The sequence below is a fragment of the Cyanistes caeruleus genome, unplaced genomic scaffold (assembly GCF_971803275.1).
Source record: "Cyanistes caeruleus unplaced genomic scaffold, bCyaCae1.hap1.1 HAP1_SCAFFOLD_103, whole genome shotgun sequence".
NCBI lineage: Eukaryota > Metazoa > Chordata > Aves > Passeriformes > Paridae > Cyanistes > Cyanistes caeruleus.
This window is the reverse complement of record NW_028255905.1, coordinates 712,448-726,779: the sequence shown is the minus strand read 5'-3', so window position 1 is coordinate 726,779 and position 14,332 is coordinate 712,448. Positions and strand designations below refer to the sequence as shown.

At 53.1% G+C, this 14,332-nt stretch overlaps 3 protein-coding genes across 3 annotated transcripts in view; 2 read left to right on the top strand and 1 right to left on the bottom strand.

Moving 5' to 3' along the window:
* LOC147646287 (serine/threonine-protein kinase PAK 3-like) overlaps positions 1-5,022 on the top strand; it is a 91,195-nt gene extending 86,173 nt beyond the window's left edge. Inside the window, exon 16 of the transcript XR_015281914.1 lies at positions 4,898-5,022. The gene's annotated coding sequence lies outside the window, so the exon portion shown is untranslated. The remainder of the gene's footprint in view (positions 1-4,897) is intronic.
* Positions 1-14,332, top strand: part of LOC147646281 (uncharacterized) — a 274,673-nt gene that overhangs the window by 7,908 nt on the left and 252,433 nt on the right. Inside the window, exons 10-14 of the mRNA XM_086873675.1 lie at positions 588-705; positions 1,393-1,492; positions 1,957-2,153; positions 3,504-3,641; positions 4,757-4,937. Of these exons, the coding sequence (XP_086729801.1) occupies positions 588-705; positions 1,393-1,492; positions 1,957-2,153; positions 3,504-3,641; positions 4,757-4,858 (655 nt within the window). The 3' untranslated portion in view covers positions 4,859-4,937. The remainder of the gene's footprint in view (positions 1-587; positions 706-1,392; positions 1,493-1,956; positions 2,154-3,503; positions 3,642-4,756; positions 4,938-14,332) is intronic.
* Positions 9,830-14,332, bottom strand: part of LOC147646283 (uncharacterized) — a 232,039-nt gene continuing 227,536 nt past the window's right edge. The window contains exon 5 of the mRNA XM_086873663.1: positions 9,830-11,698. Within this exon, the coding sequence (XP_086729789.1) occupies positions 11,075-11,698 (624 nt within the window). The 3' untranslated portion in view covers positions 9,830-11,074. The remainder of the gene's footprint in view (positions 11,699-14,332) is intronic.

The window sequence follows — 14,332 nt, the reverse complement described above, 5'->3', positions numbered from 1 at the left end:
AGTGGTCACGGTCCTATCCCTTGAATGTTTACATACTACAAGCATGAGAGCTTAAAAACCCACTTTGGTCAGTGGCAGGAAATAGAGCTGTTAATGATTATTTCTCTACTTATCTCCAATGGATGGGAAGAGACTGCATTTTGTCTGCATGGCATGTCACCCTGGCAAATGCAGACTGGACATTGTTCAAAAACCTGCATCAGCCCTATCTTAAGAATTCAATACCTTCTAAGTTCATTGCCTCCACAGTTCTTTGGGCTTGAGTTTTTCAAGTTTCTTAAATGCTGATGAACCATCCAAGAGAGGATTGCCCTTGCATTGTTGCCCCTCTTTTCCATTGCTGTGCATGCCAGGAAGACTAGGTGCTTATTTCCAGAAATGCCATGCGTGACAGGTTTTTTATCTGGGCTCTTCCTAAACTGCCTTTCTCCTTGAGACAGCACAGACTGCAAACACTGCACAGCCTAGAGGCAATGTCTATTCCTTTTCTTCTGCCCTTGTCTCCAAGGGACCCAGAAACAAGACTCAAGCAAAAAACCAACCTAGCCGTGCATGTTCACCTGCATGGCCTTGTTTCCTTTTTTCAGCTACCTTGTGCATGAGGAACTCTGGCTGGTGATGGAGTACATGGACGGAGGCACTCTGAGAGATCTCATCGACGAGATTCAAATGTCTGAAGGAGAGATTGCAGCTGTCAGTCGGGAGGTCAGGGATCCCATCTGTGCTTCCAAGGCCTTGAGCTGCATTGTCTGGGAAACAGGGGCTCAGAACGGGAGGGATTTCATGGGCCAAGCTTGGTTTCTGTGCTGCTGCTCGGCTATGGGCAAGCAAGAGCATCTCAAGGGAACTGTCTGCCAGTGCCCCTACACTCACTGGACTCACTTCCTGTACTCTTATCCCCTGCTCTTGTATTCTAGCTCTGTCTCTTCCATTGGCATTTGCACTTCTCCACCTTGCCTAGCTAAACTTTTGCCTGTCTGCACTACATTCCTTGTCTCTAAAGCAAAGGTGTACTGGCCGGATTTGAAACCAACAGGAAAGAGAAAAAAGAGAGACATATTTGTTTTAGTTCTCAGCTGAAAAGGGTAGTAGTGCAGCCCAAATGCTGTTTGCTTCTGAGCACATGCACTGCAGCTGCAGTCACCCTGGCTGCTTTGCAGGGGACAGTCTACAACAGCAGTTGCTGGTGCTCTTTCAAAAGCTGACATGCCTTTCCTGAGAAAGGTGCTGCTCTGCTCCTGTTGGAGCAGCAGGCTCTTGCTCTCAATGGCGCTGTGTTCTGCCATTCCTCCCCATTCCCCTGCAAAGGGAACCTTCCACAGCTGTTTCCTTGCTTGTGCGATGAACTCACAGCACTACTTTTTGCCCCCCTGGTTCTGTTTTCTCTCTCAGTGCCTGCAAGGACTGGATTTTCTTCACTCCAACCACGTGATCCATCGAGATGTCAAGAGCAACAACATCCTTCTCAGAACCGACGGCTCTGTCAAGCTGGGTCAGTGTATTCTTGCTCAGCTTCAGCCTTCCAGGAATGGGGGGTGTGGGGCTGCTTTCAGTGACTGCCAGCTCCCCAAAAATGCTGCTGCTGGCAGTGCAGGGGTCCCTCCTGCTGTGGGCTGAAGGCACAGTTGCAGGGTGCACACAGCTATGACAAGGAACCACAAGCAGCCAAGAGTGCTATTGCTCTGTGTGTGTCTGTGTGTGTTCCTTCCAGAGGGAGGGAGCTGCAATCTAAACCTTCAGGGGAACAAAAGGCACTGCTGGAGGAAGTGTAAAAAATGGGGGGATGTTTGAAGTAGCCAATTCATATTTCCTTGGCTAAAGCCCTAAGGAAACAGAGCAGGGAGTGTTGTCCAGGAAATTCAACTGCACATTCTCAAACTTCCACTGGGGAATTCTTTGCCTTGGTTTCCTAATTGAGAGTATTAAAATTAAAAGAGTATTTTGCTTTCTCCTCAGCTGATTTTGGCCTTTCTGCTCAGCTCACCCCTGAGCAAAATCAGCGGTGCTCGGTGACCGGGACTCCTTGGTGGATGGCACCTGAAGTGGTGAAGCGTCAACCATATGGCCCCAAAGTGGACGTGTGGTCTTTTGGAATTGTGGCAATTGAAATGGCCGAACAAAAAACTCCTTATGACAGTTTCACTGCTCAATCGGTAAGGAGCAAATACTCTCTGATCCCGCTGTCTTTCTCACCTGTCCCGTGTTCTCTGCTCACTGCACAAAATCCCATGGCCATCTGCTGGAAGTACTTCCACCAAGGCCCCTTCTACAAATGGCCCTGCAGCACATCAGCATCTGCTGGAGCTTTGGTTGCAGCACTGGGGGAACTCAAGCCTTACCTCGCCCAAACCATCTCCATTCTCAGGCAGCATTTTGCTTTGCCTTACAAGTCGTTCCAGCTCTTTTGGCTGTGTAGATGGCCCCAAGAATAGGAAACAAGCATCTCAGAGCTGGTGTTATCTTTCCAGAAATGAAGCAAAGAAACTCAAAGCAAACCAAGTTTCTAAAACAGTGCTTTTGAGAGAAGAAGTGCACCCCCATTCTTCTCACAGGGAAACTTGCCTGAAACCTGGAGATGAGGCTGTAAAGCCAGAGTCTCTTCTGCTTCTTGTGCAGTGCTGCTGAGACACTCAGTGACCACCTTCTTTCCTAACCCAAGCCACTTTCTCCATATCACCAAGCTGGAGCCTGGTGACGAGGAGAGCCTGCCAAAACCTCCTGTTTGTTTCCTGGCACTTTCTGGGATGGGCACAGCGTTAATGCATTGACTTGAGAATCCAACGAGCACAGGCTTACCACAGGGGTGACACTTCTGATTTCACCATGAATATTTTCCTTTTGCCACCCAAGGGAACATGAAATTTTCAGAGTGCTGAGAGACAGAGCTGCAGGTGGCTCCTGTGTGCCCAAACAGGCATTTTCAACCCACTACAATTGTGGAGGCATCTTTATGTGTCTGTGTTGAAAATGAGATTCCAAATGTTTGTTTCCTTCCCTGAGGAACACCTGCTGCATTTCCTTTCTTTCCTTCCAATTACCATAATTTTCAAGAACAGGACAGAAAGCCTGATGAGTTTTGTTTTATGGCAGCTGTGCTTAAGGGACCAACAAGCACTGCAGAGATTCTTTTCACGTAAGAATCCTTGGAAATAGTACAGTTAGTTAGAATAGCAAAATCCCTCTTCCAAAAAGGCTGCCAAGCTGCTGGGAATCCTCCGAGAAGGAAACATGTATTTGCTGATGTAGTTGCCACTAACTAGAGCAGGCAATGAAATCAGCTGCCAAGGCAAGATCTGCTGGATGTTGGCAAAGCTGCAGCTTTGGGGCTTGGGTTTTTTCATGATACAGGAAAGTCGTCATCCAAATGCTACAGGAAAGTCATCTCTGCCTCTCTGCCAGGGCAAAAACTGCCACTGCAGAGTGGAGCTTAAACAATGGGCTCTGGGAGAGCAGTTCCAGATGGGAAAGAAGCAGGTGGAGCCTTGTGTTTCCTTTTTCCCCAGGCTAAATTCCACATAGCCACAGAAGGGAGCCCACAGCTGCGGCAGCCCGAGCAATTCTCACCTTTGCTGCGTGACTTCCTGAGCTGCTGCCTGCAGAAAGGCGAGGCGCAGCGCTGGTCTGCCAAGGAGCTGCTGCAGGTAAAATGCCAAAAGGGCTGCAGGTGAAACAGCGTCCCAGGGATGGGCTCCTCCTCCACTGAAATCCAAGGCATCAGATGAGCCCCCATCCTCCTCCCTTCCAACCTTGGTGCTGTTCAGCTGACAGTGGGGAGCAATCCTAGACTGGGCTGGGCTGGCAGGGAGTGCTGGGTTTTAGCGCTGGCTAAAATCACCAGGGCACTTACTCATTTCTTGCTGGGAGCTCTGGATTCGGAGAAGGGCAAAACAGGCTTCAAACTTCAAAGGAATAACAAATTTTATTAGCAGGCCCACAAGAATAAGAAAGGTCTCACCTGTGCAGTGAAAGGGTTCAATCTCACCCAGGTCATGGCAGTCACGGTGTTGGATTTCAGGCTGTGCTGGGCCCCTCTCTCTGCCCGGGAGCCGCTGGGAGGGGAGGCTCGGCCTGGAGCCGTCGCTGCACGCCGGGGAGAGGGTTTAGTGTGGGCAAGATGTCAGCAGCCGTGGCCTGGCCCAGCCTGGGGCCGGGGTCCCGCAGCCTCCATCCCCCGCCCGGGAGCCGCTGGGCTCTGGCCCGGCCTCCCCCAGGAGCACAGGCCGTGGGCGAGCAGGGCCAGCCTCACCAGAGCTCCGTTACCTTCGGGCTCCGGAAGCAAAGAGGGCCAGTGCCCGGGCTGGTGGTTTTCAAAATGTGCATCATCACAGAGGCGCATCTCATTTCTAAATGGTGCAAAATGTTGTCAGTTCTCAGAACTAGCCAGCCACTGGCCTGTCTCAGGCACAGAGGAAGCTCCCAGCAGCTTCTCTCAAAGAAATCACTTCCGTGCGGGGTTTCTTATTTCTTTCCCTAAATGTCAATTCATCTCAAACTAACACACAGGGACATGGAAAGGTCATCTAGTCTGTGTCCTGCAATGAGCAGGGACATCTTTCAAGAGATCAGGATACTCACACCTCAGATATTTCCAGGGATGGGCCTCCTACCAGCTCTTGGGGCAACCTGTGCCACTCTTGCCCCATGCTCCTGACCTACTCTGACTCAATCCCCTTTTCATTTAAAAAGTATTCCCCTGCCTTTGAAGCTCTTAGCTTGGAAAATCATACTTTCTGTTGTTTTCTTTTCCTTTCTGCAGCATCAATTTATAACATCGGCCATGCCTGGGTCCAGCCTGGCACCTCTCATCGTTGCAGTGAAAAAGTGGAAGGAGGAGGCAGGAATGCAACAATTAATTTAGAACTGTCTTCTCCATGACCAACTTAGAGTAGGATTATAGAGTAGGATTGCAGAGTAGGATTGTAGAGTAGGATTATAGAGTAGGATTGTAGTGCAGGATGGTAGTGTAGGTTTGTAGTGTAGGATTGTAGAGTAGGATTTTAAATAAAATTTCTAAAATCTCAACTCCTTTGGAACATTTCTCTCCTTCTGACCCTGTGAGAAAGCTCAACATTTCCTCCTGAATTGTCAGTTTTTTCTTAGAGGTGGAAAGGGACATTGATGGCTTCTTTGGTACAGTTTGTAAAGGGGGGAAGGCTCCTCTTCATTCATCCTCCCCAGACCACACTGCCTTTGGAATATGGCCAACTGGACAAGTTTTGCCAGAATGCTGTGACATTTTTATTTGAGGCAGAAACAGCAATGGCATTTGCAGGAAAAACCAAAGGAGGAGCGGTGCAACGCAAACATCCTGTGCAGATGCAGGTTGTGCAGATGTGACTCGAGAGTATTTGGGTTCCTGCCACTTGAATTTGTATTCCTAAGAGAAATTTCTTTGGCTGGAGGAGAGTCTGGCTGAAGAGAGAAAGCAGAAAGAGCAGTGAGGGTGCTGTGCAAGGTCTCCTGTGGTGCAGAGCTGTCAGCGACTGTGAGGTGAGAGCGGGCCCGGCCTTGGCTAGGCTGGAGCCCCAGCAGAGCCCTGGCAGAGCCCGGAGAAGCCTGAGCCTCGGCACAGGCAGGCTGGAAGGAGGCCCTTGGAGCTGCAAGAGGCAGCAGCCTGGCCCTGGCTGCCTCTTGCTGGCACCAGGCAAATCCTCCGCTCTCAGAGCCAAGCTGGCAGCTGGCTGCTCCTGAGGGGAAGCGGCGCCGTGCTGGGCACAGCACACACTGGTGCCATGGGCTGTCTGGAGTCTGCACAGGACGAGAGAAAGGCAAAGAGCAGCCCAGGGCTGCTGCCCTGCCTGACCATTGCTGCTCTTCTGCCGCCTGCCCTGGAACTCCTGGCAATGGTCAGCAGTGTGTGCAGCACTCTGGGCACAGGGGGAGGGAGCCGGGCTGCTCCGCAGGCTCCAGCACAGGGCAGTGTCCTTCAGGCACGGCATTTCTGCCAGGGGAACCGAGGCCAGCGTGAGGCACTGACAGCAAGTCAGGGCACATCTGCACGAGCCAGTGCCTCACACAGCTCTGGGACCAAGCGCCTGCAATCCTGGAGCTCTGCACTGAGCCACAGCAAAGGTGTGAAATGCAGAGGGCTTTGCAGAAATATTCAGGGGCACCAGGCCAGCCTGCTTGGTGCTCTCTGGGGCACAGCAAGCACTGTGCAATGCAGCTCGGAGCTGCTGGCAGAGAGGGACTGTGGGCATGTGCCTGAGGCTTGTTCTTGAGTAGTGATTTGGAAGGGAGCAGAAGGGTCTCAGTAGGCAATTGGTGTTTTCTTCATTAATTGCTGAATGAAAGACACAATGTGGCCTCACGCAACAAGAGAACTTGCAGAACTTACTGACTATAAGTTTGTGCTGAATTCCCAGAAAAGGGAAGTGTTGAAGTGTAACAAATAGGGCTTTTGAATTCAGGTAGCTCCTGAGCCTTCATCCAAAACAACCACCAGGAGGCTGACAACTATCTCGTGCAGAGCCCTGCTACAAGGGCTTCCATAATCACGGAATTAGAAAATATGAAGCTTAGGAAAGTAGAATGTGCCCATCAAGTTAAAAAAGTTTAAAAGCTTGTCCTGTGCAAAGAATGGACAAGTGAGTTTGTGGTTGAGCTTTCCTCCTCACTCCTGGCATTGAATAAACAAATCCCTGCTCTGTAGGCCCTACACTATGGAGTACTGTTTTCTTGATTATGTTTTGCTCATCGTAATCACACTATGCTTTTCATTTTCTTCTTAGAACCTTCTAAGCATGAAGTGAGTAAGACAGTTAGTTGTGTATTGATAGGGCCGAAGAAACATTTCCAAATGCCATCCCGGGAAAGGAAAGGACGTGAAACAGCGCTGGGGAAGAGCGTCCCTCGCACAGCCCTCAGAGCTGCCACCATGCACAAGATGGCGGCCGGGGCTGAGGCTGTGCCACCATGCACAAGATGGCGGCCGGGGCTGAGGCTGTGCCACCGTGCACAAGATGCCGGCCGGGGCTGAGGCTGTGCCACCGTGCACAAGATGGCGGCCGGGGCTGAGGCTGTGCCACCGTGCACAAGATGCCGGCCGGGGCTGAGGCTGTGCCACCGTGCACAAGATGCCGGCCGGGGCTGAGGCTGTGCCACCGTGCACAAGATGGCGGCCGGGGCTGAGGCTGTGCCTCTCAGAGCGCTCTGCAGCCTCTGCCAGCCCAGCCCCAGCCCCGGAGCAGCGCAGGGCGGGCAGAGCCCCCTTCCAGCCGTCTGCTTCAATGGACATTGACAGACACCCGGGCCACGCACACAGGCTGACACCTTTGCTCTGTGCACACAAACACATACCACACACTTGGGAACCTCGGCTGGCAGCATTTTCAGGTGGAAATACAAAGAAACTCCAGGGTTTGAAGGTTTTCAAATAGAATATTTCACTTGCCAATAAAAGGACCAAAAGCAGAAAGGGCCATCCCAGCCTGTTTCTTCCAAGCAGGAATAGTGTCACAGTGACTGTGAGCTGATGAAGACGGAGATGGGATTTAATCCAAAGCAGATTGTACAGTGGGTGCTCACCTGTGATATGTATCCCTCACAGTACCTATTTATTTGGAACACTAGGAAGATTATGAGCCTGGGCAAGATATTAACCCTTTCAATACAGACATGAGACCTACAAACCTTGTTCATCTCTCCAGGGACAGAAAAGGACAGAGTAATAGCACACAAAAAAAACAACAAAAAAACATCAAAGTCAGTAAAAAAAGAAGTCAAACATTAGATAGAAAAGTAATGAAAAAATGGTAATTGAAACAAAAATATTCTTATAGTAAAGCCATAGAAATAAACAATGATATACAAAATAACTCCTTTAATTAATGAAAAATATATAAAAATATATTAAAACTGTAAATCTAAACAAAAGCATCCAGAAGTCCCAGTGCCCACGTTCCATCCCCTCATTTCAAGCTGAAAGCAGAGATCCCCTTGTGACTCTGCCTTTTAATAAAGAATGTCAAACTTCAACAAAATTCCCTTAGAAAGACCCCATGAAGGTTCACACTGTGAGAGCTCACTCGAGGCAGCCCCAACTCCTGCCCTGGTTCAGTCCCTGTCAGGCCCACTGTGCTTTCCAGCTGCTTTGCTCCAGCTCCCCCCAAATCACCACGAATTCCACTGAACTGAAACAAATCCAAATCCTCGTGGGTCGGGTCAAGGGCAGGGAGAGGTCACTCAGGGATCACCATCAGGGGCACAACAGCCCGACACGGGGAAATGAACTGAGCTTAGGACTGAGCAAATCAGACCAGGAGAATGAGGATTAAAATCAATCTTGAGAAACACCTCCTCCCGCTCCTGAACTTTTCTGTCCGGGCCGCTGCTCGCGGGGCACAGAGAGGGGCCCGGCCGTGTCCCTCCAGACCTCCCTGGGAATCACCCCAGAGCCCTCAGCCTTCCGTGTGCCCATCCCCGGGGTCCCTTGTCCCTCCCAGTGGCTCCCGTGGCTCTCCCAGTCCATCCCAGCCTCTCCCAGTGACCCCGCCTGTCCATGTCGCCTTTCCGTGGATCTGCCGCCCCTCAGCCAATCAGAGCGCGCCTCTCTGATGACTCATCAGTTGCCGGGCAGATCCACAGAGCCGAGAGCCCCGCGCTGGCCTCGGCCACCCAGTGCAGCGAACTTCATTCCCAGTCCCTCCCAGTGCCACCACAGTCCCGCCCAGTGCCACCACAGTCCCTCCCAGTGCCACCGCAGTCCCGCTCAGTGCCACCACAGTCCCGCCCAGTGCCACCACAGTCCCGCCCAGTGCCACCACAGTCCCGCCCTGAGGACCCAGAGTCCCTCCCACTCCTTTTTAGCCTATTCCCAGTCTACTCCGAGTTCATTCCTACTTTACTCCCAGACCTCCACACTTACTTCCAGTGTCCCAGTATCCACTCTCATCTCTTTCAGTGCCACCCCAGTCCCTCCCTGTCCATTCCCAGTCCCTCCCATTTCCACACCACTCCTCTCCACTCTCTCCCAGTGCCCATCCCAGCGTGTCCATCTCGCTGGTGCCCTCCAGCTCCCAGCCCGGCCCCGGCCGCCTGCTCTGCTCCCTGATGGATTTCTCCCCTGCCCACATCCAGCTGAGCTGCTCCCAGGGCCAGCAGCAGCTCTCGGGCCACGTGCTGGCCACTGCCGTGCTCCCCAGCGGGGGCTGGAGCCAGCAGCTCCTGGTGCTGCTGGAAACCGCCCCCGGCAATGCGGGCTCAGCTCCAGCTGCCAGGTGGAGCACGGCAGCCTGGAGCACCCCCTGAGCCGGCACTGGGGCACGGCCCGGCCCCCACAGCGCCGGGGGCAGCGGGGGAGGCACTGGGGGGGCCCAGAGGGGGATTGGGGTGTGCTGGGAGGAACTGGGAGTTTGAGATAGACTGGTTTAAACTGGGGAAGGGATTGATGTGCTTAGGATGGCTGGGAAGGGGTTTGAAGGATGTTGGGGAGGGTGGGATGGGGTTCTGGGGGTCCTGGTGGACACTGGGAGGGAGTTTGGGGGTGCTGGGTGTCACTGGGAGAGATCTGAGTGAGCCTGGAGGAGCTGGAAGGAGATTGAGGTTTGGAAAGCAGGGATTGAGATGAGGTTGGTTGTGCTGGAAAGAGACTGGGAGGAGTCTTGATGAATCCTGGTGGGGCTGGGAAGGGACTGGGAGAGGGTTTGGGGGTCCAGGGGCAGTGGGGAGAAATTGGGAGGGGGCTGTGGGATCCTGAGAGGAACAGGAGGGGCTCTGCTGGGTCCTGGGGAGGCTGGGAAGAGCCTGGCAGTGATTTACCAAAATAGCGATATTGATCTGGTATCAACATCAATCTGTTAATGGACAAAAACCTCTCCAACAGTTTAAAGTTACAAAGTGGATGTTTAATCACAGCACTGGGCGAGTGCGGGAGTCACCCCTTAATATGCACTGCAAGTTGACAAAAGATTCCAGTGTCTATTTATTTACAAAAGTCTTAAATATCCAGAATACTAATACATATTAATACTAATGCATATGCATAATGCTAGCACCTCCCATGTTCCACTTCGGATTAGAATTCATGGTAATGATTTTAATGTCATTACGCCTGCATGGTTGGCTCCCCAATTTGAGGAGGGGGTCGTTTTGGTGTGGAGGGTTCATCAAGGGATGAAGGAAAACCGCTCTTCCTCACTCTCACCTTTCTACCTTTACAATGGTTGACATTACAAATGACATTTGGTACAACTCCAGTTTCCTCCCTTGTGACTTGGAAATGGGTTTCCTGATGTAAGGTCTGTGATCTTCCTGAACCCGTTTATCAGTTTCTCTTTTCTCATTATAAGCACAGCTGAACAAACATACAATGAAAAGTAATTTTTTATCTAAGTCCGAGATTCATTATCTCAAATCCTGTTTCTCACTTCATCATTAACTCTAACTAGTTCCAGCAAGGCCTATCTCTAGCCAAGACCCCTAATTTTTCTAAAATTCTTAATTGTTTAAAATTAGTGACTCCAAAGGAGGTTTCAGAGGGTCCTGGGTAGGCTGGGGGAGACTGGGAGGGTCCTTGGAGGGGCTTGGGGTGTCTGTGAGAGGTTTTGGGGGTCCTGACCTCTGCAGATGCCCCAGGGATGCCATCAAACGCTGCCCAACGCAAGATGCTGATGGGGATTGGAGTCTCAGTGTTGGGCTTCGTCTTCTTGGCACTGGGGCTTGGCTTCTGCCTGCGCAGGAAGGTGAGGGAGGGTTCTGGGGTCGTGTCTCCCTCACCCAGAGCGTTTGTGCTCCCCTCTGGGCCCCCGAGCCCGGTGTCACCCCCTTTTCTCTGCCCACACAGCTCCTGAGGCAAAAGGTTCCAAGGATTGAAAGTCAACAATTCCCATTGTCATTCTGTATCCTGTTGAATTTTCATTCCCCTGCTTTCATCCAGGTGCCCACAGGGAGCCAGGAAGACGTGGAGCCTCCCAGCCAGGTGTCTTCCCAACACGCATCACCAGGACCACGGATCACCAGGGCTCTGCCCAACGGGGGTCACTGGGGATCATCCAACGCCCATCCTCCCATGGGGGATGGAGCTGGAGCAGCGCACGAAGCTCTTCCTGCACTCGGGGCACTCACAGGGCTTCCCTTACTGGTGCCTACGTTGGTGTTGGGTCAAGTTAGAGCTCCGTGAGAAGCTCTTCCCACACTGGGGACACTCGTAGGGCCTCTCCCCAGTGTGGATGCGCCGGTGCCTGATGAGGTGGGAGTTGCGTTTGAAGCCCTTCCTGCAGTCGGGGCAGCGGAAGGGCCTCTCCTCTGTGTGAATCCGCTCATGTTTGAGGACATTGGAGCTGGTCCGAAACCTCTTCCCACACTCGGGACACTCGTAGGGTCTCTCCCCAGTGTGGATGCGCTGGTGTTTCCTCAGGTTGGAGCTCCACCCAAAGCTCTTCCCACATTCCAAGCAGGTGTAGGGCCGTTCCCCTGTGTGGATCACCTGGTGTCTCATCAGGTCAGAGATATTTCTGAAGCTCTGCCCACATTTCCCACACTCATAGGGTTGTTCTCTCATGTGGATCTTCTGGTGATTCCTCAGGCTGGAGCTCTGGCTGAAGCTCTTCCCACATTCCCCACACCCATAGGGCTTTTCACCAGTGTGGATCACCTGGTGCTCGATCAGGTGGGATCTCTTTCTGAAACCCTTCCCACATTCCAAGCACTTGTGGGGCTTCTCCCCCAGCTCTGAGCTCCGGCTGGATCTCTGGCCGTGTTCCTGGCACTGGGGGGATCTTTCCTCCTCGCAGCTCCCTGGACTGGGTTTCCAGCCCCTCCTCATGCAGGATCTCTGGGGCTTTTTCTCCTCCTCTTCCATCTGGACACAGTTTGGGAATGAAAATTCCTGGTTAGGAGGAAAAGGAGAGGAGAGAGCCTTGGACTGGGGGTTCCTCCATGCCCAAGTTCATCTCAGGAAGTCATTGGGCATCCTGTGTCTGTAACAAAGCAAAGCACCAAGATTCAGCCCAAACAAGAAAACAATGATGAAAAACTACCCAAACACCAAATTCAGGAAAAACCCCCTCCAGAATACAAAGATTCAGCCCCTGCAAAAAAACAAAGCACCAATATTTAGCCCAAAAAAGTTCAGAAACACCAAGATTCAGCCCCATCAAAATCGTGGATCCCCTCCCCAGTCACCTCCAGGGCAACACTACTGGAACTGCACATACAGGGAGAATGGAACGTTGTCCTGCTTCCTCTTCCTTCTCTCCCACCTCCTCCTGTGGCCCTACTCTTCCTCCCACTCCTCTTCCTCCTACTATTTCTCCTCCTCCTGCACCTGTTCCTCCCACGTGAATCCTTCCACCGTTTTGTTCTTCAACCCTGCTTCTCCTTCCCTTCTCCTCCTGCCCCCAGGCCCAGCACCCACTGCCGCCTCCCTCTTCCCCCCCAGTCCCACAGCATCCCACCGCAGGGACACGGATGCAGCTGGGCCAGCTTGGCCTGGGGCAGCGCTGGGCTCTCGGCTGCTTCCGCCCGCACTCGCTCCGCACTGCAGCCGCTCCCGCCACCACAGCGCGGGGGGGCCCGGCCTTGGCGCTCCCCCCTCCCCAAATTCCCCTCCAGGGGGGCGCCAAGGCCCGGGGGGGAGGGGCGCAGCTGGGCTCCAGCTGGGGAACGCTGGCAGCTGCGGCTCTGCCTGGACACTGATGAGTCATCAGCGCCGCGCGCTCTGATTGGCTCAGCCCTGCCTGAGCCCTGCGCCTGCACCAAGGGGGGACACCCTGCTCCAGGGGGGATGGCCCCAAAACGGGGCAACCCCAGCAAAGGAACAACAACAAAGCCTCTTTACAAACTGATCCCCTCAACCTCATTGCACATAGGGCCAGGGACGTGGACATAAGGAAGTGACAGGAGGAGCCATCAGCTGCACAAAATGTTATTAATTGATGACACAGACTGCTGTTCAGCCAAGGTCCGGCTAAATTCATCAACTTCCAGAAGAACAACAAAGACTTAACACAGCCATCAATATCCTTAGCTATACAAAAGTGAGGTACATATTAAGGGGGTATGTGGGAGGTGCATTGGGAAGTCTGTGCCTCTCCAGGACTTCAGCCAATGGGGAAAGGGAGAGGGAGATGTGATCAAGAAAATTAGGATGAAAAGGAGGCTGTGTCCTCCAATAATTGGAGAGACCCCATGGGAAATGTCCCATGGCCTCGCCCTATTTTTATGAATGAAATTACTGTTACAGGACTCCACTGTCTTCCTTGTGGACAGAAACCTCTGGGGATGTCAATTTTTCCACACACCTTGGGGCTCCTCCGCAATTCCTTCCACCGTCCGGGCCGGCGGGCAGTGAGTGCAGCTGAAGGGGCCTCACCCAGTTTGGGGGATCGGCTCCCTCGGCTGGCGGCGGCACCGGGCATTGATTGGGTACCCGAGAGTGAGCAGGAGACAGACGAGTGACGGATCAGGGCGACTCTCAAGAGTCGGCAGGGAGAGAGCACTGAAAATCTCAGCAGTGACTACAGTGGCATCTTTGGGGAGTGAACATGGCAGGGCACCCAGGAAGGGGACAAAAGGGAAAGCCAGAATGGGGTCCCAGCAAAAGGGATGAGGATCCCAAAATATCTCTCAAGGGTCCCTTGGGAGCATGTGGAGGTTGTTTGCACATTCTCCCAGAGCTAACTAGGGATATGGACACACAAGGGGGACAATAAGGGAAGTCCAGAAGGGATTTAGACAACAGGGGATGGATGGTGTTGGTGTGTTGGGAAGGGATTGGCTGAAGGGGAGTGTGCAGGAATGTAGGAATGTGCTTAAGGCAAGAAGCAGCAGGAGGAATCCATGGGATAAGAAAAAGGATAATGGAAAAGAGGAAGAGAAAAATACTGAGGATTGGGATGTGTTTCAGAAGGGTCTCATCCTCCAAATTTGCTTGCTTACTCAGATCCTTTGTATCCCAGTTTTCCAGGACAGCAAAACAAGGAGGTGAGGATTTCAGGGGGTTTCTCTGAGCTGGGAGCGGCAGGAGCGGGCGCAGAGCTGCGGCACCGGGAGCACGGGCTGGGGGCCTGTGGGGAGCTGTGGGGCCGGGCCGGGGCTGTGGGGCAGCCGGGGCTCAGCGCCGGGCGCTGCCTGAGCCCAGCACCCCCCGGGCAGGGCCGGCAGTGGCCCCCGGCCCCCAGGAGGCTGCGGGACGCCCCGGCCGCTGCCCGGCCCCGTGGAGCTGCCGGCCCTGCCCGCCGGGGGGGCCGCCTTTGGACACTGCGGCAGGACAGGGACCGGCTCGGGGATACGGGCTGGGGAGGGGAGCCTCAGCACAGCCAGCACGAGGAAGGAACAGCTCACAAATGGCGATTAGACCTGCAAGGATCCACATGATCTTTTAAGCATTTCC